Source organism: Sceloporus undulatus, chromosome 6 (assembly GCF_019175285.1).
Source record: "Sceloporus undulatus isolate JIND9_A2432 ecotype Alabama chromosome 6, SceUnd_v1.1, whole genome shotgun sequence".
Taxonomy (NCBI): Eukaryota; Metazoa; Chordata; class Lepidosauria; order Squamata; family Phrynosomatidae; genus Sceloporus; species Sceloporus undulatus.
In genome coordinates this window covers 22,737,677-22,759,316 of record NC_056527.1, presented here as the reverse complement: position 1 = coordinate 22,759,316, position 21,640 = coordinate 22,737,677, and the positions used below count along the sequence as shown (strand labels likewise).

Genomic DNA, 21,640 nt, shown 5'->3' with positions numbered 1-21,640 from the left:
CCTCCCCCATACAGTTGTCCAATCATGGTCTACACCAATCGTCTCCAAATGATACCTTTCAGATATATTGGACTGCATCTCCAGTAATCCCCAGTCCATCACATCTGGGGTGGCACCAGGCCAGGCAAGTACACTAAGTGGCAGCAGCACTCCAAGGTTTCAAAGTCTTTCCCAGTCCTAGCTGGAGATGTTCAAGACTGAAAATTGGATCTTTTGCATGCAAGGCATGAGTTCAGCCACTCCCGATTGCTGGTACCAGAATCTTGCGTTGAACAAAGATATATGAGTTCTCCCAGCTCTTAATGGTTTAATGACTAATGTTGCTTGATTTATTGATGATTTTATCTGCTAGTCTTACTAGTTTTACTGTTGTGTACTTTTAATTGGAAAGTGATGTGCATTTGCTAGTTTTAAACTGTTCTTCAGTGTGCATTTGTTAGCAGCTATAGAAGCTTCAGCTGAAAGTTGGGCTAGAAACTGCTGCAACCAAATTAAAGTAACACAAAAATGTCAACTCTCACATTCTATAAGAAGCGAATCCTTAACTGTCCCACATATAGGTTAACTTGTAGATTTCCCTTGATTAGTAAATTTCTGGTGTATATTTCTGAAACAACTGTGCAGTACTAACCAGTTAATGGTGTAATAGCTGAGTTAATGAGTATGATTAATCTAAGGTGCTTGGGTGAAAGCCTAATATTTATTTACAGTTGTAAACCATATGCTGAGAGGCTTTTTACCAGAACATAAACAGCATTAGAAGCTTGTAAGTTAAGTTTCTGGACTTTAACTCCCACACTGAGTGAGATTCTGAGAGTTACATTCCAAAAATGCAACTTTTCCAGACTCTCAATAAGTATTAGAAAGCATTGCTTACAAGAGACAGAAGTCACAATTTTCTTGTCTGCTGCAGTTGTAAGTAAATTTTGCAAGGCAGGTCTAAAAATGACGACAGTGAATGAAAGGAAAAGTAAAGGTAGTACTGGTCATTGTGATCTACTCTTATTGAGGATAGACATTGTAGTTAGGTCATTGTGTTACATCAGGGATAGGTAGGACATGACACATTAGCTAGATGCAGGGGGCTCTAATGCTCCTCCACTGCCACTGAATTTCAACAGCAGTACGATGAAGAACTTGTAGATTTTCCAGGTTAGAACTAGCCCAGATCCTGAGATTTCAGGGCCAAAATATGAAACTTACAGATGATCTCTTGTGATCACAAGAAACAGGCACTGGTAATGTCAAGAAGCAACATGTGTTAAGCATCAGACATACTTGCACAGACTATGCCATTCAAATAGAAAGCACAAAATCTAACTAATGAAGAAAATATATGTACTGTAAATATTTAAGTATAATTTGACCTTGTGTGTAAGTCGAGGGCAGGTTTAGGGGCCAAAATTAAGGATTTTGATATGATTTATGGATAAATTGAGGCTACAACTCAAAGCCTGATTCCTCATGGTTCTCGAAGTGCCAAAGAGCTGCCACCGCCACCGCCATTTTCCTGCCCAGGCATTCAAAAAAGTCAGAAGCGGTGCTGCAGTAAAGAGAATAGAAGAAATTGGTGCTTATTTTAGATGCTCCGGGGATGGACTAAACTCTTCACTTTTGCCACTGTGCTCAGAGAAGGGAATGGTTCCTTTTTTGATAAGAGTGAAAGTACAATACTTATGTTAATCCTTGGATAAATCGACCCAGGATTTTTGGGTCAATTTTTGACTAAAATTTGTAGAATTATACATGAATATATACAGTAAGTAAATCTTGATTATTTTGTCCTCATATTGAAGGACAAATAATTTCTATAGTTTTCTCTCCACTGCTGAAGAAAAATGTTATTTATCTGTGCAGAAAAACACATTTTTGTGCAACCTCCCCCCTCCCCACATTTCCTGCATAGAAAACAAGTTTTTTTTCCTGTCAAGAAAAACCCCAAAACACCATGTGTTTCGCTGTGTAATGTTACATTTGCCAACTGGGAGAAAACTACATAAAAATATTGCTATTGTTCTTCCTTACTGGAAATACATTGTTTGATCAGGAGACAAATACCGCCCCAATATCTACACATACATACTTTTCAAGGCAATGTTCTCACCCTGAGCTTTTTGCCTCTTGCTCTGATGCCCAGAGAAGATAGTCCAGTCCCTGAGATCTGGAAATCTAGGCACCAGTGCATTGTGAGGGGAATGTGGTTGGACAGGGCCATAGCCTGACCCAGGAGAAAGGAGCTATACTGTAGTTCTTAGATAGAGCACATGGTTTGCATGCAGTAGTTCCCAGGTTCAGCCCCCAGCCATCTCCAGCTAGGGCTGAAAAAGTTTCCTATCTGAAATCCTACTTTATCTACACTGCTTGCCAATATATACAAAGGACCAGTGGTCTGCAGATAAGGCATTTCCTATATTCTAGCACATCTTTTTGTACTGCTGATTGGTGAATGTTGATGCACAGATCTCAAGATGTAAAAGTGTATACAGATTGAATCTCCTTTATCCAGAATTCCAAAATCCAAAATATTAAAAAACCCAATACTTTTTTTCATGGGTGGCTGACATAATGACATTTTTGCTTTCTGATGGATCAATGTATACAAACTTGGTTTCATGCACAAAACTATTTAAAATATTGTATAAAATTACCTTCAGGCTATGTGTATAAGGTGTCTGTGGAAACATAAATAAATTTTATGTTTAGATTTGGGTGCCATCTCCAAGACATCTCATTATATACATACAGTGGGCCCTTGGTATCCACTGGGCTTTGGTTCCAGGACCCCCTGAGAAAACAAAAATCCATGGATGTTCAAGTCTCATTATATACAGTGCCGTAGTGAAATGATATTCTTTATATAAAATGGCAAAATCAAGGTTTGCTTGTTGGGATTTTAAAAAAACTAATTTCAAGCTGTGGATTGCTGAATCCATGGAAGCAGAATTCATGGATACAGAGGGCCAACTATAGGCAAATATTGGTATTCCAGAATCCAATAAAATAAAATAAAATCCAAACCCCAAAACACCTTTAATCCCAAGCATTTTGAATAAGGGATATTTAACTTGTAACATGAAGGAAACCCAACATTTTGAAACCTGGAACATGGCTAGTAACTGTATGAAGTTAAGATGCCTCAATGCCCTGACTTGTGATCTCTGTTCAAAGTCTATTATTTTAAAACAAAAGCAGGTGCAAAATAAATGCTTCCCCTACATCCCACTCACATAACCCCCCCTCATTTTTTTAACAGAATACAGTAACTGAGCAACTTCAGAAGAGCTATGCCAAGGATCAGATCTACACCTATGTGGGAGACATTCTCATTGCAGTCAATCCTTTTCGGAACTTAGATATTTATGCTACACAGGTGTGAAAATAATACCTTCAGTTAATAATACCTGTCATATTTTGGAAGATGATATTTTGTGAGCACCATAGCAACTGTTCCATGTTTTACTACATTCAAAAATATTACGACAACATTAACTTGAAAGCATACTTATCCAACATGGTACTAAATTCTTTTGCTTTTGCTGTTGACTGTTTGGGTTGGGAAATTTAGTGGGAAATGATCAGACAAGCTAAATGTTACAAATCTTTCCCCTGTCCACCTTTAGGCTCCAGATCATCATTGGGCATCCTCATCTCATGTATCCCCATAGCCTTAAATTTCAATCCCATTAGACACTGTGCTATGGTTGATGTGTAGGACACAAATTAAAAACAGAGGTTGCAAACATGCAAAATGTAATTTCCCATTCTAAATTATTCAAGAACTTGGACATTTACATGACATCTGAACTAGGAAGATGCAAATTTGTCAAGTCTGAAATCACACAGATTCTCATTAAGTTTGTTGTAGCAAATTTCACTTTGGATTGAAAATTACTTTTTTCTAGTCTTCATTAAAATTTATACTTACTTTATTCTGGACATTTTCCAAAATATGTGTGTTTACGCATTCTTAAATATATATACTTTGTACTCACATTTTCTAGAATATAGCACATTTGTCCTTTTGTGTGTGTGTGTGTGCAAGATCTGCAAGTTTATATAAGCAAGTTTATTTTCTGAACCTGGGAATTATACTTTTAGACAGGACTGGTTATTCTTGGTAGACTAGAGATGCATGAGGAAGCGTTGCATAATGGAGTAAATAAATGTTCATTACTCTTACCTTTAGCATTCCAGACTGTACATTGGGGCCAAACGGACTGCCAATCCTCCTCATATTTTTGCTGTGGCTGATATTGCATACCAGTCCATGGTCACATACAATTCAGATCAGGTAACAATAATGGCTTCAATGCCTGATTTGATACTCCTGTTACATGTGCAGGAAGCTGTTGATAACAAGTTGTCTTTCGGTCTTATCTTTAGTGTATTGTCATTTCTGGAGAGAGTGGAGCAGGAAAGACCCAGAGTGCCCATCTTCTGGTCCAGCAACTGACTGTCCTTGGAAGGGTAAGACAAATTCAAAACTAGGTTGCCTCCCTCCAATGTTTGCCCCTAGACTCTGGAACTCCCTGCCCAGGGAGATCAGAACGGCTCCCTCCTTGATGGCCTTCCGCCGGCAGGTGAAGACCTACCTGTTCACACAGGCATTTAGGGATTTACTATAAGGACAGGCTGGGATGTTCAATGTTGGACCAGTTTAAAAATTCTTTTCAATGTACTTTTTATTTTATTGAACTATTTTTTAAATTTTAATTTAATTTTTTATTTTTAAATATTGTGAAGCCGCTCTGAGTCCCAGTCCTGGGAAAAGAGCAGGATATATGTGTGTGTGTGTTTCTAGTCACCTCCAAAGGTTTATGTGACATGGCATCTCCAGTGCTGCCCCACCAATAACCACCTTTCACAGCAATCTTTTACATTCTTAGACTGGACCTACCAAGTCTCCATTGATTCTACTCTAGTTGGGCCTAACAAATGGGTTTAGGCTGATGAATTTCCAAGCAGCATACTGTCACACAGAATGACTGTGCTATTCACCTCATCTGGGCAGCTAAGGTGGCTAGCTTAGGTGGTATGGATCTGAGAATGGCTGATCTTTCTGGTGGCAGAGACTATGGCCACCTCTGATTCTTTGTTATTGTTATGCACTTTAAAGTTGTCTTCAACTTATGACAATCTGATCATAGGGTTTTCCTGATGAGATTTAGTCAGAGTGGGTTTGTCATTGCCTTTCTCTAAGGTCAAGAGAGGATGTGACTTGGCCAAGGTCACCCACTGAGTTTCCATGGCTGAGCAAAGATTTGAACCCTGGTCTTCCAGAAACATATTCCAACACTTAAACCACTACACCATATTGGCTTCTCTTTCTCTTCCCTTTAGGCTGGCAAAGATGCCTCCTCTTCCTTTGCACATGGGTGGGGGAGCATGAGCACTTTTGCTGCCACTAAATCCTTCTCACTTTCAGATAGTTGGACAGGAGCAGTAGACATAGGTGCCACAGAATCCTCTTCCTTTTCACTTGGTGAGTGCTGCTACTCTTTCTTAGATGAGTGAGGGGTTAATGGAACCACCTTCAACACCTACAGTAGGGAGTGACCACTTCTCCAGTGACATCCTCCTCTAGTATAATGCTGCTGTAGCACTTTTAGGGGCAATACTTTGCTTTCCATTTCAGGTAGTGGGAAAGTTTGTTCACCCTTGCTATTACACACTACCCCTGGAGCTGAAATTAAGTATTCCTTTCACTAAAAAACTAACTTTTGGACTAGGCCATTTTTCTTGCCATTCATTGATGATTAGAGTGGTCATGGTAATTACTGAATAAAGGGAGGGTTACAACAAACGTTTCTCATATTGGGTTGAGTATACTTTACCAGGGATATATCGTGAAACTGCATTTTTTTTCAATGTTCCCTTGTTGTTGTTTTTAAAATGCACATCCAGGCTAACAACAGGACTCTTCAGGAAAAGATTCTCCAAGTCAATAATCTGCTGGAGGCATTTGGAAATGCAGGCACTATTATTAATGATAACTCCAGCAGATTTGGAAAATATCTAGAAATGAAATTCACTTCCAGTGGAACTGTTGTAAGCGCTCTGATTTCAGAGTATCTTCTAGAAAAGTCTAGAGTCATACATCAAGCTGTGTAAGTACCAGGGGAATAAAGAGTGACACTTCTAGAGGGGGAGAGAGAAGTTAAAATAAAAATCTGTTTCAGATTAAAACTAAAGGTAATATAATTTACGTGTGGTCAGAGGATGGAATTGGATTTAGCATATGTGGTTGTTGTTGTTGTTGTGTGCTTTCAAGTCATTTCTGACTTAAGGTGACCCTAACACAAATCTCTCAGCAAAATTTGCTCAGATGAAGTTTGCCATTGCCTTCCTCTGAGGCTGAGGGAGTATGACTTGCCCAAGGGTTTACGGCCACTAAAACTGCAATGTGAATTCACCAGCAGTGTGAATACAACAGAAATGTATAGTATATTTATCATCATGATTATTATTTTGCATGGGATAATGGCCATACAGGAGAATATCACACAAGAGGCTTACCATGAGTTGAAATCATCCGAAATTATGAAAAAAGCACAATCGGGGTTCACATCCCCACGCGCTTCTCCAATCAATAAATTGTCATGGAGGCATCGGCACTCACTTGTCCTGTGAGTAGAGCATCCTTGGAGCCGCCATTTGGCAATAACAGGATCTTCCATTATTACCAAATGGTGGCTCCAAGGACGCTCCCCTCAGGAGATATTGGACTCCCCACAAAAGGGATGTGAGGGAGCATTCACCATGTTTTCGCCATTTAATAAAAGGCCTCTGGCCATTTTAATAATAATAATAATAATAATAATAATAATAATAATATTTTTATTTGTATACCGCTTTTCCTTCAGATCAAAGCAGTTCACAACATACAAGCTACATGTCACATGCTATTGCAATACAATACATCAACAGTGACATACAATTCAATTCAAAATACAATTCAACAAAATTCCTCAAAAACAATGTACAAAGCAGTCAAAGCCATCAGTTGAGGCTTGTTGCCGCCGGCCGGCCTCTCTCCCCCTGAAAATAGTGGTCAGAAGGAGGGCTCTTTTTCTTTGCAGGCGAGGCCTGTTGTTGCTGGCCTGCCTCTCTCCCCCTGAAGATGGTGGTCGGAAGGAGGGCTCTTTTTCTTTAAGACCAGAAAATGCTTTTTTTAAGAACAGGAAGTGAGAAGACATTGCTTTCTGTTATCAAAAATGGACTCTCCTGGTGCTGGACCCCTCCATCCCCCACAGAGAGTATTGAAGGAGTTTTTTGAGCCCTGTGGCAGTTGTAAGCTGTAGCTCAATAGCATCTGGAAGGGTGGATGTAAACTCTGCTATGGATGGATGAGTAGAGAGCCAGACAGATAGATAAACGTATACATTCATACAAATACTGTATATCTGTTTTTTTTACTTTCCAATCTACTTCCAGTCCTGCCCCCTTGTTCTCTTTTGCTATGCTACATTGCAACCACTTCTCTTGCAACCTTCCCTTTTGTACTTTCTGGACAGTGTGCAGTAAAACTCAGAACTAGCTGCAAGATAAATGTTAACATTTAAAAACTAAAGTGTAAACCTGTGTGCTTTCATGATAAATTTTGTAAATGTAGCAGAGAAGCAGAAATCAAATGCTTTTGGCCCAAGGTTAGTTTTATTTTGAAAGCTGTCTTACTGTGGTTTGTATTTGCTTTTTTAATTTCAGAGGTGAGAAGAATTTTCATATTTTTTATTACATCTATGCTGGCTTGGCAGAGAAGAAAAAACTAGCTCATTATAAACTGCCAGAAAATAAGCCTCCCAGGTAAACAGTACAGTCCATTTTCTTTTGTATTTCTTTTCCACCAGTTTTTCTGTAAATTTTTATTACCTTCTGTGTCTTCTTTCAGACAAATACATGAATTGAAATATGTGAATATTAGAGTGAACCTTTTAAAATGTAGCATGAAGGTTTGTATTGACCTTAAAATGCATTTTCATATTAAAACTCTTTCCCACTCGTTTGCACACCATGATTCCTCTAGGTATCTACAGAATGAACATTTGAGAACAGTACAAGATTTCATGAACAACAGTTTCTACAAATCTCAGTTTGAATTAATTGAACAGTGCTTCAAAGTGATTGGGTTTACAATGGAGGTAAGCAACAACAATTCATGAACTTTTTCAGTGTGTTCTTTATTCTTTTAGAAAGCATTTTGAGGTGAGTCAGATTAATGCCAGTAGCACTGAAAAGGAATTTTTGCAACTACTGAACATGGTGAAATGAGAGATTATGCAACTTGGAAGAGTTTCTTTTTCAGACTATTGCCCCATAATATCCCAGCTTTTCGTGGAAGGATTCTGGGGGGTTTAGTCCCAAAATGGAACATTCCCAAGCTCTGAGATGTTACTTCTAATATATCATGCAGTGATATATCATTTCCAAGCTCTTGAGATATCACATATATGAAGTGATAAGCTTGGAAATGTTCTATTTGGGGATATAAAACTCCAGAATCCCCCAACAAGAGCTGGAATATCATGGCACCAGTGCCCTATGCCTATCTTGTTGTTTGTTGTTGTTGTGTGACTTCAAGTCATTTCTGACTTATAGCAATCCTAAGATGAACCTATCATGGGGTTTTCTTGGCAAGATTTATTCAGAGGAGATTTGGCATTGCCTTCCTCTGAGGCTGAAAGCATGTCACATGCCCAAGATCACCCAGTGGGTTTCATGGTTGACTGGGGAATCAAACCTGGTTTCCATAGTTGTAGTCCAAACCTCAAACCATTATGCCATGCATACCTTACCAGTTTTATCCGTGAAGGACTAGAGCACTATCATGGTTCTTTCACTGTCAAACAGGTATGAGAATGTAGAGATTTACTTAGATTGTTTATACCTTAATCATTATGAAGTCTTTTTTTTTTCCTTTTTAGCATCTATTCTATATGATTACTTCATGGTGCTAGAGATGTAGAATCAGATCGTTTGTTCCTTTGCCTAACTAAGGGGCAATCTAGACTGCCCCAAAGGGACGGGCTGGAGGCGGCCAGTTTCCCTCCGGAGGGATGCTGCAGCAGCCAAACTGCACGGCGTCCCTCCATACCAAAAAGAACCCGGAAAAAACAGGTTCTTTTTGGCACACTGTGATGCATCCAAGACGCAAGCGCGGCACCTGGTGACACAGCACCATGCTTGCGTCATGCACGCGTGCCACGTATGGAAGGTGACACGTAAAGCTGGCATCATCCATATGTATTAGGGTTCCAGAGTGTGCGGTTGCTGCATGCTCTGGAACACTAACTTCAGTGCCAACACGGCGCTTTCGGCCCATCTGTTTCAGGGTAGCGCAGTGGTTAAATGCAGGGACTGCAGTCACAAGATTGTGACTTCAATCCCAGGGCTCCAAAGCTGACTCACAGCCTGTACAGACCGGCTTTATACACCACCCTCAGGGCATAGTGAGGGCAGAGCGAACACATGATGCACGCCCTGACGCTGCCCTGATGCCAACATCACACCATGTGCCTGAGCGCATGGCGGGCGGTCATGGCACTACTTTGGGAAGGGAAATTCCATTGGAAGCATGGGTAAATTCTTGGAAAAAAACAAATGCCTTTACCAGATGCTTGGATTTGAAAGAAAATTTGATAAAGATTAGTACCAGATGGTACTACACACCAGCTAGATTGAAAAAAATGCTAAAACTCAAAAATGATGAATGCTAGAATTGTAAAAATCAAAAGGGAACACTGATCCACATGTGGTGGAAATGTGAAAAGGTTAGATTATTTTGGAACGATGTGCATGACATAATACAGCAGGTTCTTGGAGTAAAATATTAAAAAAAGACCAGAGATTTATTTATTAAATATGACTTCCTTTTTGAAGCCTGAAGAGGAAAAAAGAATATGGAAAATTATGTTGTATATGATTACCCTGGCTAGACTGATTATTGCCAAGCATTGGAAAGAGAGTCATAAATTGCAAATGGAAGAATGGTTATGCAAGCTGTATGATATTAGACAACTAGATTTGCTATCGTGTAAGCTGGAGGGTAAGAGGAAAGAAAATTTGGAAAAAGAATGGGGTCGGTTAGTGTTGTTTCTGAAAAATAGATGGGGTCTTGAAGATAACCTGGTGGAAAAAGTTAGTTAATTATATAAAGAAATTATAAATATATATATATAATTTATATAAAGGAAATAAGGAAACAGGAAACCAGGAAATGTAAATAACCTTAATTAACACAAGGTTTTTTTGATATGTAGGATATATGGAGAATACGATGTTTCTATGCAATCCAGGGGGAAAGTAAATTAAATCTTCTCTGCTTTTCTTTCATTTTATATAATGTATTGGTAAACTTCAGAGGGATTTTATTTTATATGCAATGGTTTGAGGGGTTGCATACGCTTATTAGCAAGACTGCAGTTATTTTTAGAATCAGTAGCATAAAAAATCAGGAAGACAGGAAGTAATAAAGACAAGAACATCAGACTGGCTACATAAACTGTTTATTGTAAAGAAATGTAACAGATTTGTTTCATTTGTACAAGTATTAATGTATCAAAATGAATAAAGATATATTTCCCGGCACTGCGTCAAGATGACACAATGCCAAAAGGAGCGTCAGAAGATGCCGCCATGGCAGCAAAGGTGCCCTTTCCGCGGCGCAAAAAGAAGCCGCTTTTTGCAGCTCCTTTTTGCTCCATGGAAATGCCAGATCAGGACAATAGTTGCCATGGCCATGATCCAGCACTGAAAGGTGAGGTCTGTCCAGCCCCTCATCCTTCCATCCTTTTGTAGGTCAGTAAAATGAGTACCCTTCTTGTTGGGAGCAATAGGCTTACAGATTGTAAACTGCTTAGAGAGTACTGAGTTCACTGATAAACGGTATAGAAATGTGCATGATATTGTGATATATAAAGGTATCCACATTCTACCACTTATACAAATGTCATTTGGAGACATTAGTACTGAAAGCGCAAGAAAGTTTTTTTCTTATACATAGTGTAATATATATGCTGATTTGAAGTTTCACTCTGCACTGTTTACAGCCTCTTCCATGTTCAAGACATTTGTCTAGTTTATATTACCCCAGGAGAGTATTTGAAATTGTAATTGTAAAGTGACCCCATGACAGCACTCAGCTTTCAAGATGCAGACGTTTTTTGGTTTGGGAGTTTGATATATGTATGGCCATCTACAGAGTACATTTGCACAAATATATCCTTCAAATCTATATTTCCCACAAATACTACCATGTCTAAACATTGAAGGCAGAATTGTATTGCAATGTGGCCAAAATAACCCCCTGAGGATTTCAGGAAAACATTCTCTCTCTTTTTTTAAATCAGAGAAGCAGGTTGTTCTTGTGATATACCTATTCCCAGCCTATATATTACTTTGTGCCTGAAAATCAAACTAAAGGTTACATGGCAAAACAATATACTGTTATTTTATTCTTTTGAGGAAAGGGCTGCCGGGAATGAACTGCAATCGTACCATACAAGACAGATCAAGCCATATTTAATGGAAAAGGACACTGAGATGTCAGTTGCAATACACATAATACAGTGTAATGACAGATGTCAACATAATAATTTCAGTCATCACCACAATTATTTTTTTTGTATTGGCATTGTGGGTGATTTTAAAAAAAAAAAAAGAAGAAAGAGGAAAGTCTACTATTTGGTAAGAAATAAAGAACTGAGTTAGGCTAGTTCAAGGTCTTGCATTCATCATATAACAGTGTTTATGTTTTACATTTGTTTTTTGAAAAACAAGCTTGCATTACTTCCATAACAACTTTTCAGTTTTCCTCTGGTTCAGAACTCTTTTTTTGCCATGCAACAGTAATACGGGGGCTTCTGTTCAAGAAACACAACCTCGGAGAATTTGTGGGCAACTGTCTGAGTAGACATTTATGTGGTTCAGGTCAGACATACCATCACAACAAGCCATTGTATAGTTTGCTGACTTCTGTCTTGTTGTGATACAGTATGTGAACCCAAAGCAGTGGCTTGCTCAGTGACAGATTCATTTCTCCGCCTAATTGCCCAGCCCTCACAAATAGGAACAGAAAGCTACTAAAACAAAACTTGTTTGTTTGTTTGTTAAAATATTTATACAGTGTGCCCTTGATATGCACTCGGGTTTGGCTTCAGGACCCCTAGTGGATATCAAAATCTGTAGATGCCTAAGTCCAAATAAATATAATGGCAAAGTAAAATGGTGTCACTTACATAAAATGGCAAAATCAAGGTTTGCTTTTTGAAATTTATAGGGTTTTTTAAAAATATTTTCAAGCCATGGATGGTAGAAGCCATGGATAAAGAAGCCATGGATATTGGGGGGGGGGGGGGGGGGCAGCTGTATCCTGCTCTACAGATGAAGATCCAGGGTGGCATATAATACAATCAGTTAAGGACAACAAATAACAATAACAATAATTCTGAGGGACTCAAAATACAAGGAATAATTTTAATTTACTTAAAACCAGACACTTTAAAACCAGTTAAAACAGTGGTTCACAACCTTGGGTCATGACCCCTTTGGGGGTCAAACAATCCTTTCACAAGGGTCGCCTAAGACCATCAGAAAACACATATTTCCAATGGTTTTAGGAACCAAGACACCACTTGGTTTATGCTTGGGGGCCACCACAACATGAGGTATTAAAGAGTCGCAGCATTAGGAAGGTTGAGAACCACTGAGTTAAAACAATTTAACATAATAGCACATGTGCAAATTGGATAGAATCAAATAGGCATCAAAAGACTTTAATAAAAAGCCATATTTTGACTTGGTACCGCATTGACACTAGAGTCAGTTCCAACCAGGCCTCTAAAGGAAGATATTAAAGTCTCCAACAGACCTTAATATATAAGCTGTTTGATACTATGAGGTCTTTCAGAAAAGGTATTGCTGAGAAAACACCATCCCAAAATAAATCCTAAAACTCTAAAAAATTTCAGTAGCTGTGATATAAATGGAAATTTCTTAAGAAAGCCGCTTGATAGCCTTGGCTGAAGAGCAGGGTATAAATAAATAAGTATTATTATTACTATTAGAACTGAGACTGAGCAATGGAATTAATTTAAAGGTTACTTAAATCTTGCTACCTGTGAAGTTGCAACAAAAAGATTGGACAGGGGACTAGTAGGACTGCCAGAATAAATTTAAAAGCTATGGTACAGTCTGGGTGCCTTCTGGCCATTTTGGTCCCAAGAATGGCAAGTGACTGAGGGAGACCGAGATACACATGCCATCATTGCATTTAATTTCTTTTACTCAATTGGAAAGTATATTTCAGTATCAGTTTAACCATCTGTAAAATGGATAGAAAAATAGTACAGTACCCTCATGCACAGGGTGGTTACTAGCCAATACAAATTCTGAAGATTTGGGGGCACTGCATTGAATCTGTAGATTATTCTGGAAGCCACCTAAATATCCCTATTAGCAGTGCTATATCTATTTTGCTGCATAATCATAACTTTTTAATACTCTAGTTGCACTGCAAATTAAGATTAAAACACATTGATGAGACTATACTATCATCAATGTGAAAGTTTTCACTATTCAGGTTCTACAAAAAATGAAGAAAGATAGTTCTGTGGTTATAGCCTGACATGTCAATTATAAGACAGTAAATTAGAATGTTTCTGTGCATCTGTCTTTCAGGAACTAGGGAGCGTATACAGCATACTTGCTGCTATTCTAAATGTGGGCAACATTGAATTTTCATCTGTGGTTACTGAGTACATGATTGACAAGAGCATCATTTCCAATCCAACACCTCTTGAAAACTGTGAGTTTTCTTTTCTTTTCTTTTCTTTTTAAAAGATTCAAATGCCTTTGGTGATTAATGGTGCAACCCTAGATGTATCTACATGGAAGTAAACTCTACAGAGTTTAGTGGAATACTTGGGGAAACAGGGATTGCAGCATGTGGGGGCTAATTATTAATTATGATTTCAATCTGGGCATCATAAAAATCTTAATTCATTGCATGTGATGCTCTTCACATTCTAGTTCCAACATTCATATGTTATACTGGACCACAGGGCAAAGAATTGGCTCTTGTTCCTGCCACAAATGTTCATGTCTGGTTTAAAATCATAGAATGATTTTTTTTACTTATGATGATTTTGGTCATTTTTAGATTGCTGCAAAGTGCTCTATGTGGAATGGCCCTTGAAGTGTGTTCAGACGCTGAAGCAGATGCAGAATGATGCAGCTGCTCTCTAATTTGGCTGTTGTACACCATATTACACTAATATTACAATTTTCCAAAGTCCAATTCAGTGTGTGTGATATTGCTTACTTACGCACACTGAATTGGACTTCGGAAAATATTATGTCAACCAGACCACAGTTTAAAATCTTCTATAGAGGTTGTGTGTCCATATCAAAATATGTCAGGTTGCTAGGAATGCCAGAATAAGGCCTTCTCATCATAATCATGGAATATGAGACTGATCCCATCTTTATTCAGTTTTAGGCAGGCACTGAAACATTATTGTAGTTTAAAATTACTGCATATGGACTTGTTTTCAGAAAATTGAATTTAGTTTTAATATGTACCTTTAATATATACCCATGGTCCCACCAAGGAGCAGAAGGCACTATATTCTACAGAGGCTTATAAGTGCCCCTGTGTATTGATGAATAAATGTCTCTTGGTACATTCTATTCAGTCTGGATTTCCTAAGAGTCCTGTTTGATATGGGGTATTATATATTAGGAATTCTAAAGTCAAGTTGGGGTGAGGTGGTGAAGGATTCCCCCAAATTCCATTTTCGAGCACTCCCAACAGACCAGCCCTCAATCATTTGGTAAGCATGCGACAATAGCAAGTACATTTCTATACCACTTATCAGTACACTTAAGCACTCCCTAAGTGGTTTATAAAGTGTAAGCTAATTGCCCCCAACAATCTGGGTACCCATTTTAGCGACCTTGGAAGGATGCAAGTCTGAATCGAGCTTGAGCCCTTTTGCTGGTATTGAACTCACAGCCTTATGGTTTATGAGTGAGTGGCTGCAGTACAGGCATTAAACCACTGTGCCACTGCTGAAGGTCTATTTTATGGGATTGCTGCTGGTCAATACCAGCAACAATGGAATTGACCAGCATTTCATCCTCACTATCTAACATTGAGCAGCAGAGTAAAGTTGTCATCTTTGCTGACCTGCCATCATGAGACTTGGAGCCTTAGAACTCAGAAGAGGCCCTCCTCTTCAGCGACTTGAGGTGGCCTTTATAGGCCTGCATCACATGTCCTATACTGCTCTGCAGAGAACCTGCAACCCTAATCCAGTCCTATGATTCATTTTGTATATGTTCTGATGTACTGCCCTTTGGTAGAAATAATAAACATTATTATTAATAATAATATTACTATAGTATTTTTATTTGGAGAGATTTACCCTTACCACAATATTCTATGAAATCAGTCTCTGACTTTCTTTAAGCTTCACCTACTAAGCAACCTACAAAGTGTGTCAATACAAAACCTCTTTCTTTGACAAATTTGTGCAAGATACAGACATAACACCATGTCTTTGTTTTCCAGCTGCTTCTTTGTTGTGCATTCAGGCAGATGAGTTGCAAGAAGCTCTGACTTCTCATTGTGTGGTGACCCGAGGGGAAACAATTATACGGCCCAACACAATGGAAAAAGCCACTGATGTAAGAGATGCCACAGCCAAAGCATTATATGGGCGACTCTTTAGTTGGATAGTCAACCGCATCAATGCATTGCTCAAGCCAGATACATGTTTAAAGTAAGATTTCTTTTCACATGGGAAACTGAATCTGTGATATGAAGTGTATCTTATTAGGCATTTCCTGAGAATACAACAATCAGGAAGTGAAAATTTCAGTAGCATTTAATGAACTTTTCACTAGTTATTCCACAAACCAATTCTAGTCTTTGCTCTCCCATATGGATTTTAAAAGGGGGAAAGAGAACAAAACAAAATTCTGTGTATGTGCCTTTAAGTCACCTGTTGACTTGTGGTGACCCTATGAGTTAACCATTTATTAGTCACTTCTGGTCATTTTCAACTGGATTTTTTCCACTGGTGGGCTTTTTTTTATTTTGGGGTGAGAGAATAGTAGTTACAGGCCAAATTGAGCCATTTGGATTCAATTTTCAGCTGAAAAAACTGGATCAAGGGGGTCAAGTGCTGCAAGTGACCCCATGAGGAAAGTCTTTCCATCACTGCTGCTTCCTTGCATAAGCACTTAAAAAGTGAACCCACTAGCGCAGGAATGAGCAACAAGGGCCAATTTTCTGCTCCCCCCGACCCTCTAAAAACAAAAATCCAGGAAGTGGTCGAAGTACACTTCCAGTTTTGGAAAACTGGTATGTTAAACGGGTCAAGGTAAAACCTGAAACATATTTTAAAAATAAATGCTGCTGGTGTCTTCTGGGAGAAGCAGTTCCCACATACCTTTTCTTCCAGAAAAAGAAGAGTCAGAAGGAGCTGAGGGCCACAAAAATAGCCTTGGGTTCATTTGGGGCTCCAGGGCTGCTCTTTGTCCCCCACCTCATGCTAATGTTACAGACCACTACAATAGTGTAGTGCTGCTGTAGGAACCCAGCCAATAAACTACCTCATGTGTAATATAATGCCAAAGCATGGCTCCCATGTTCAAGATGTCCCTGATCAGTGCTTGTCCACTGAAGCATAACTTTGGAACTCTGCTTGATCATGAGTTTGCAATTGTGTTTCAGAGAGCAAGCACAAACCATACTTCTCTGGTTTGGGTGTACTAGTAAATTCTTGTTTGGAGACAACTAATTAAACCTGAATTCAAGATGGAAGCACACAAGGGGAGGATACAGAGTATGAGTCGGAAGCACCTCTTGTTCTTGCACTGTAGAGGACAGGGAACATTACAGAGATGCTCTACACAGATGACATGGAGTGCTTTATGCAGATCACAATGCTTTTCCAAGAACTGATGTCAAATTCATCAATTTGCTATCTTTCTGAAGTGATGTCTGCCTGGTAAAGGAGTGGGTGCTCTCATTCTCGGATTCACCAGACCTATATTAGGCATTCAGGCTAAAAAAAAAAAAAAAAACTTTTATTGATTTGATCATGGAAAAAGTGGTTGTATGACTCAGCTCTGGCTATAAATTTAAACATACAGTGGTTGTCAGTTCAGGATTTCATTTCCAGACGAGGGATTTAAGGAGCATCTTTCTGCCACAGATACACTTTCATCCCAGAGAAAACAGTAATGATTTTACCATTGTATCTGCTTGAATTTGACAGAAAAACCCATAGACTTCGATAATATTTAGAATTTTCTGAGGAATGTATTAAAACTACTTTGTTTTCCAGCTAACCTTTGCCTTCTAGGCCAGTCCTGCACCACTGGGACATTTTCCCTGATTCATTTGGGAGAAATTGCTGAAGGGCAGTATGTTTGTGTAAATTCAGATTTGCAATGCAAATTAACCCATGGGATATGCAGATGTTGGAGTGCTATATGAGGTCTCTCTACCCAGGAGCAAGGACAACTTGTCCTGTAGCTACTCTCCTTTCATAAATAAGGAGTTGCAGTAAAACATGAAGTCTCTGTCTAAATTTTTTCTTAGAGTATATGATAGGACATTAAAATCTGTTGGTCTCCCAGTCTCAAGTGTGTGAACCCTGGGAAGCAGTTGTGTTAAATTTGATGTAAAATAACTTTGGGGGAAGGAAATGTAATACACATTGGCTATGATCATGTAGAGCAGAGAGTAGCACAAAAGTTGAATCTGTGCCTTGTCTCTCAGTCTCCCTTCACAGACAACACCATTTAGCCTCTGCAGCCCAAATCCTCCACAGCCATTCAGTAGTTGGAAAACAGACAGGCTGTTGGAGAAGGAGGCTTGTGACTCCATAGCCAGACACAGAAATATTCTACTAAAATCTGCTGTAGTCCTCTGGAGGTCATACCAGGTGATGTAACCATTCTCTGAGAACCAGATATCCCTTGATTTGGCATCCATCCTGTCCACCAGCTACTGAATGAACATAAAGAGGAGGCTGTTGCCATGAAATGGTGAGGCCTGGAAGGTCTTTGGTCATTGTGGAGAGAGGAAGAGACTTCCAACCTTCTCAATGACCAAAAAAGATATATGCTGGCATACAATGTACTTATACTTGCATATGTCACTGACAGGATGCAGCCATCTTCTGTCTTTTCAGCAGAAGTGACGAAGGACTAAACATTGGGATTCTTGATATCTTTGGATTTGAAAACTTCAAAAAGAATTCATTTGAACAACTGTGCATCAACATTGCCAATGAGCAAATTCAGTTCTACTTCAATCAGCATGTCTTTGCATGGGAACAGGTAAGCACTATACTGTGTCTGCCTGTTGAACTTTAAAATGTTGTTATGCCACTTTTGAGCATCTCAGAACACTTACAAAAACAAAGTAGATCTTCTGTTTGCTTGCCTATTACAATGGGACCTTGGTATCAATTGGAGTTTGGTTCCAGGAAGCGCAGTGGATACCAAAATCTACAGATACTCAAGACCCATTAAATACAGTGGCGTAGTAAAATGGTGTCCCTTACATAAAATGGCAAAATCAAGATTTGCTTTTTAGAATTTATATATTTTGGAACATTTTCAATCTCTGAATGCTGAAAACCATGGATAAAAAATCCATAGATACGGAGGGCTGACTAGTTCTTGGTCCATCTCTCTTGAACCCTGGTGAAAGATGAGGCATGCATGTTTTTCAGAGGCAAATAAAGAAGTGGAACCCCCAGGAAAAGTGTGCAAATGAACAGCCCTCATGTGATAAAAGAGAAATGACGTTTAAGCCATTATGCCGGCAGGAGTCAGGGGGATCATGTAGCCATTCAGACATTGTTAGCCTATTACTCTCATCAGTCCTAGCCAATAGTGGAGGGCAATGAGAGATACTGTTTTAAATTATCTGGAAGGCCACCCATTCCATACCCCTGCATTGACTCCAAACCAAGTTATTGATCTACCCATCAGCCACACTTTCATTAAGTGTGAGAAACACCTTATTGAGGTACAGATATGGGACCTTTATCATGTTCAACAAACATGACATTAGTGGTCACATAATGAGACTGAGGCTGTTGAGTGTGACCCACCTCTGTCTTTGTGTGAGAGGTGTTTGTTAGATCTAATTCTAGGAAGAAGATAATGCTTTACCTAAGTCCAGGTGACGCAGAGCAACTGTGGTGGACTTCTCAACATTTAGAATTTTGTCTAAAAAACCTGGAATACTTTTGGAGAGGCAAAACACAATGACATACAATTAAATGCTTTGTTTATCCCATTCTGTGATTGCTTTCTGTAATTGCAATGCCCATCTTGAAAATAGTGCCTTCCTATTTACAGTATCCAAGCAACAAAACACAGTGATAATAGGTTTGATGCAAATGCAACGTGGTTTTCATGTGGAGCAAGGTGTACTTTATAATTTACAGTTCAACATCAAAGAATATATAAAAATAAGTGAATACCATAGAGTGCTATTCTAAAGAACTGTGATTTCTTAATAATTTACGAACAAACCTATTAACCGTGAATTTTAAGTGAGAGTGGGAAATTGTAATTTTACTTTTATTTCATCCAGGAAATTTGCAGCCTAATTCAAAAGGTGGAGAATTTAGTCTGGCCAGAGGGTCACTGGATTTCTTTTTCCTTTTTTTAAAGATATGACAGTGCAATTACTGAAAGCTAATAAACTTGATGGGTCAGTGGGCAGAATTCAGGAGCTTATTTAAAAGGCTGAAAAATGAATATTTAGCATTTTAAAATGGTAATGGGATGTTTGTTTAGACAATATTACTCAGTAGAAGGAAAGAGCGAATGTTACTGAAAGAAGCCTATGGCTATTAAGCCCCAGCCAAGTGGAACTTCTTTCTGTATAAATGATACATACAGATGCTTGCAACAAAATGTTGCAGTAGATCCTCAGCCAGTAAGAGGAATGCGTATGTCAGAGATTCCAAGCAGCATAAAACAGCAACCTTGGTGAGTTTGTTAGATGGGGCAGGTATTCCAGAAATTAAAATGAAATTTGTACTTCTTTTTCCTGAAACCCCCTCTCCCCATCGTATCTTAAGGGCTGTTGAGTAACACTAACACTGTTTACTGTGCAAAAGAAGCAATGTTTTGCAAAAAAGAAAAGTCCCAAAATTTGGTTGGGGGGTCATTGGTCAGGGGATTGGGAAGGGATTATTTGTATCTTATTGTATTTTCTGTATTTTATTTTCTTACTGCAGTTAGCCACCCGGATTCCCTGTGATTGGGTGGCATACAAATAAATTGATATTATTATTATTATTATTATTATTATTATTATTATTATTATTGATGAGAAAAATTGTGAGCATACTTTACAGCACTACTCCTTCTGAACAAACTACTTGTAAAGGGATTCCCCACATCAGTTTTTTCAACTCTTTCACTTATTGATATCCTTCTCCCTTCCATTTCTCTCCTGTTAGCCTCCTAGCACCCAGACCTGCACAGAATTAGCACAACACATAATAATAATAATAATAATAATAATAATAATAATTTGTTTTATTTATATACTGCTATTCCAAAGATCATAGCGGTGAACAGCAAGTAAGCTAATTTGCAAGTAAGCTAATTAGCCCCCAACAGTCTGGGTACTCATTTTAGCGACCTCGGAAGGATGCAAGCCTGAGTCGAGCTTGGGCCCTTTTGCTGGTCTTGAACTCGCAACCTTGTGGTTTTGAGTGAATGGCTGCAGTACAGGCATTTAACCACTGCGTGCGTTTGTAAACAGAAACAGTTTTTCTGTTTACAAAAGCATGCAATAGGACACCTTCCTATGTTATGTTACAGAATGAATATTTGTATGAAGGTGTTGATGCACGAGTTATTGAATATGAAGACAACAGGCCCCTGTTAGACATGTTCTTGCAAAAACCAATGGGATTATTGTCCCTTCTTGATGAGGAGAGCCGTTTTCCTAGAGCTACAGATCAAACACTTGTGGGTAAGCTATTTTAAAGATATTTTGGCAACTTGTGTATATTACATTTCTAGTTATATTGGCTTGTGTCAGTGGGTTTCCAGTGTCAAAAGGTGCTAGTGGTAAATCTTCAGTTTATGTTATCAGGACCAGCCCTACCATTAAAGTGAAGTGACCATTCAGGCAGCATGCTTTAGATGTGTAGCTATACTGTAGAAATAATGTCCTTTGACACCACTTTAACTGGCATGGCTCCATCCTACAGATCTTGAGATGTGTAGTTTAGTGAAGCCAGCATGGGGTAGTAGTTTGAGTGTTGGACTATGACTCTGGAGACCAGGACAAGTCATACTCTCAGATTCAGGGGATGGCAATGATAAACCTCTGAAGAAACTTGCCAAGAAAGCCCCATGATAGGTTTGCCTTAGGGTCACCATAAGTTAAAAAATGATTTGAAGACCCAGAACAACAAGAAGAAGCACCAACACTCTTTGGCAGAGAAAACTAAAAACCTTGTAAAACTGCAAACCCCAGGATTCCATAAATGGGGCTGCAGCACTTAATGTGGTGTAAAACAGTATTAATTTTTTACACTATAGAAGGTCAACCATGAAAAGAAAGTAAATTGTTATTTGTTTAGCTGCA

At 38.8% G+C, this 21,640-nt stretch overlaps 1 protein-coding gene across 7 annotated transcripts in view; it reads left to right on the top strand.

The window, feature by feature from the left end:
* MYO3A (myosin IIIA) overlaps positions 1–21,640 on the top strand; it is a 131,820-nt gene that overhangs the window by 62,882 nt on the left and 47,298 nt on the right. For 4 of the 7 annotated variants that reach the window (XM_042476842.1, XM_042476839.1, XM_042476840.1 and 1 more), the window contains exons 11-20: positions 3,254–3,370; positions 4,187–4,291; positions 4,384–4,467; positions 5,905–6,107; positions 7,705–7,803; positions 8,024–8,138; positions 13,675–13,801; positions 15,569–15,779; positions 18,204–18,351; positions 20,866–21,019. In XM_042476842.1, coding sequence (XP_042332776.1) covers positions 3,254–3,370; positions 4,187–4,291; positions 4,384–4,467; positions 5,905–6,107; positions 7,705–7,803; positions 8,024–8,138; positions 13,675–13,801; positions 15,569–15,779; positions 18,204–18,351; positions 20,866–21,019 — 1,363 coding nt within the window. The remainder of the gene's footprint in view (positions 1–3,253; positions 3,371–4,186; positions 4,292–4,383; positions 4,468–5,904; positions 6,108–7,704; positions 7,804–8,023; positions 8,139–13,674; positions 13,802–15,568; positions 15,780–18,203; positions 18,352–20,865; positions 21,020–21,640) is intronic. The other 3 variants (XM_042476841.1, XM_042476838.1, XM_042476844.1) reach the window with 1 other exon arrangement.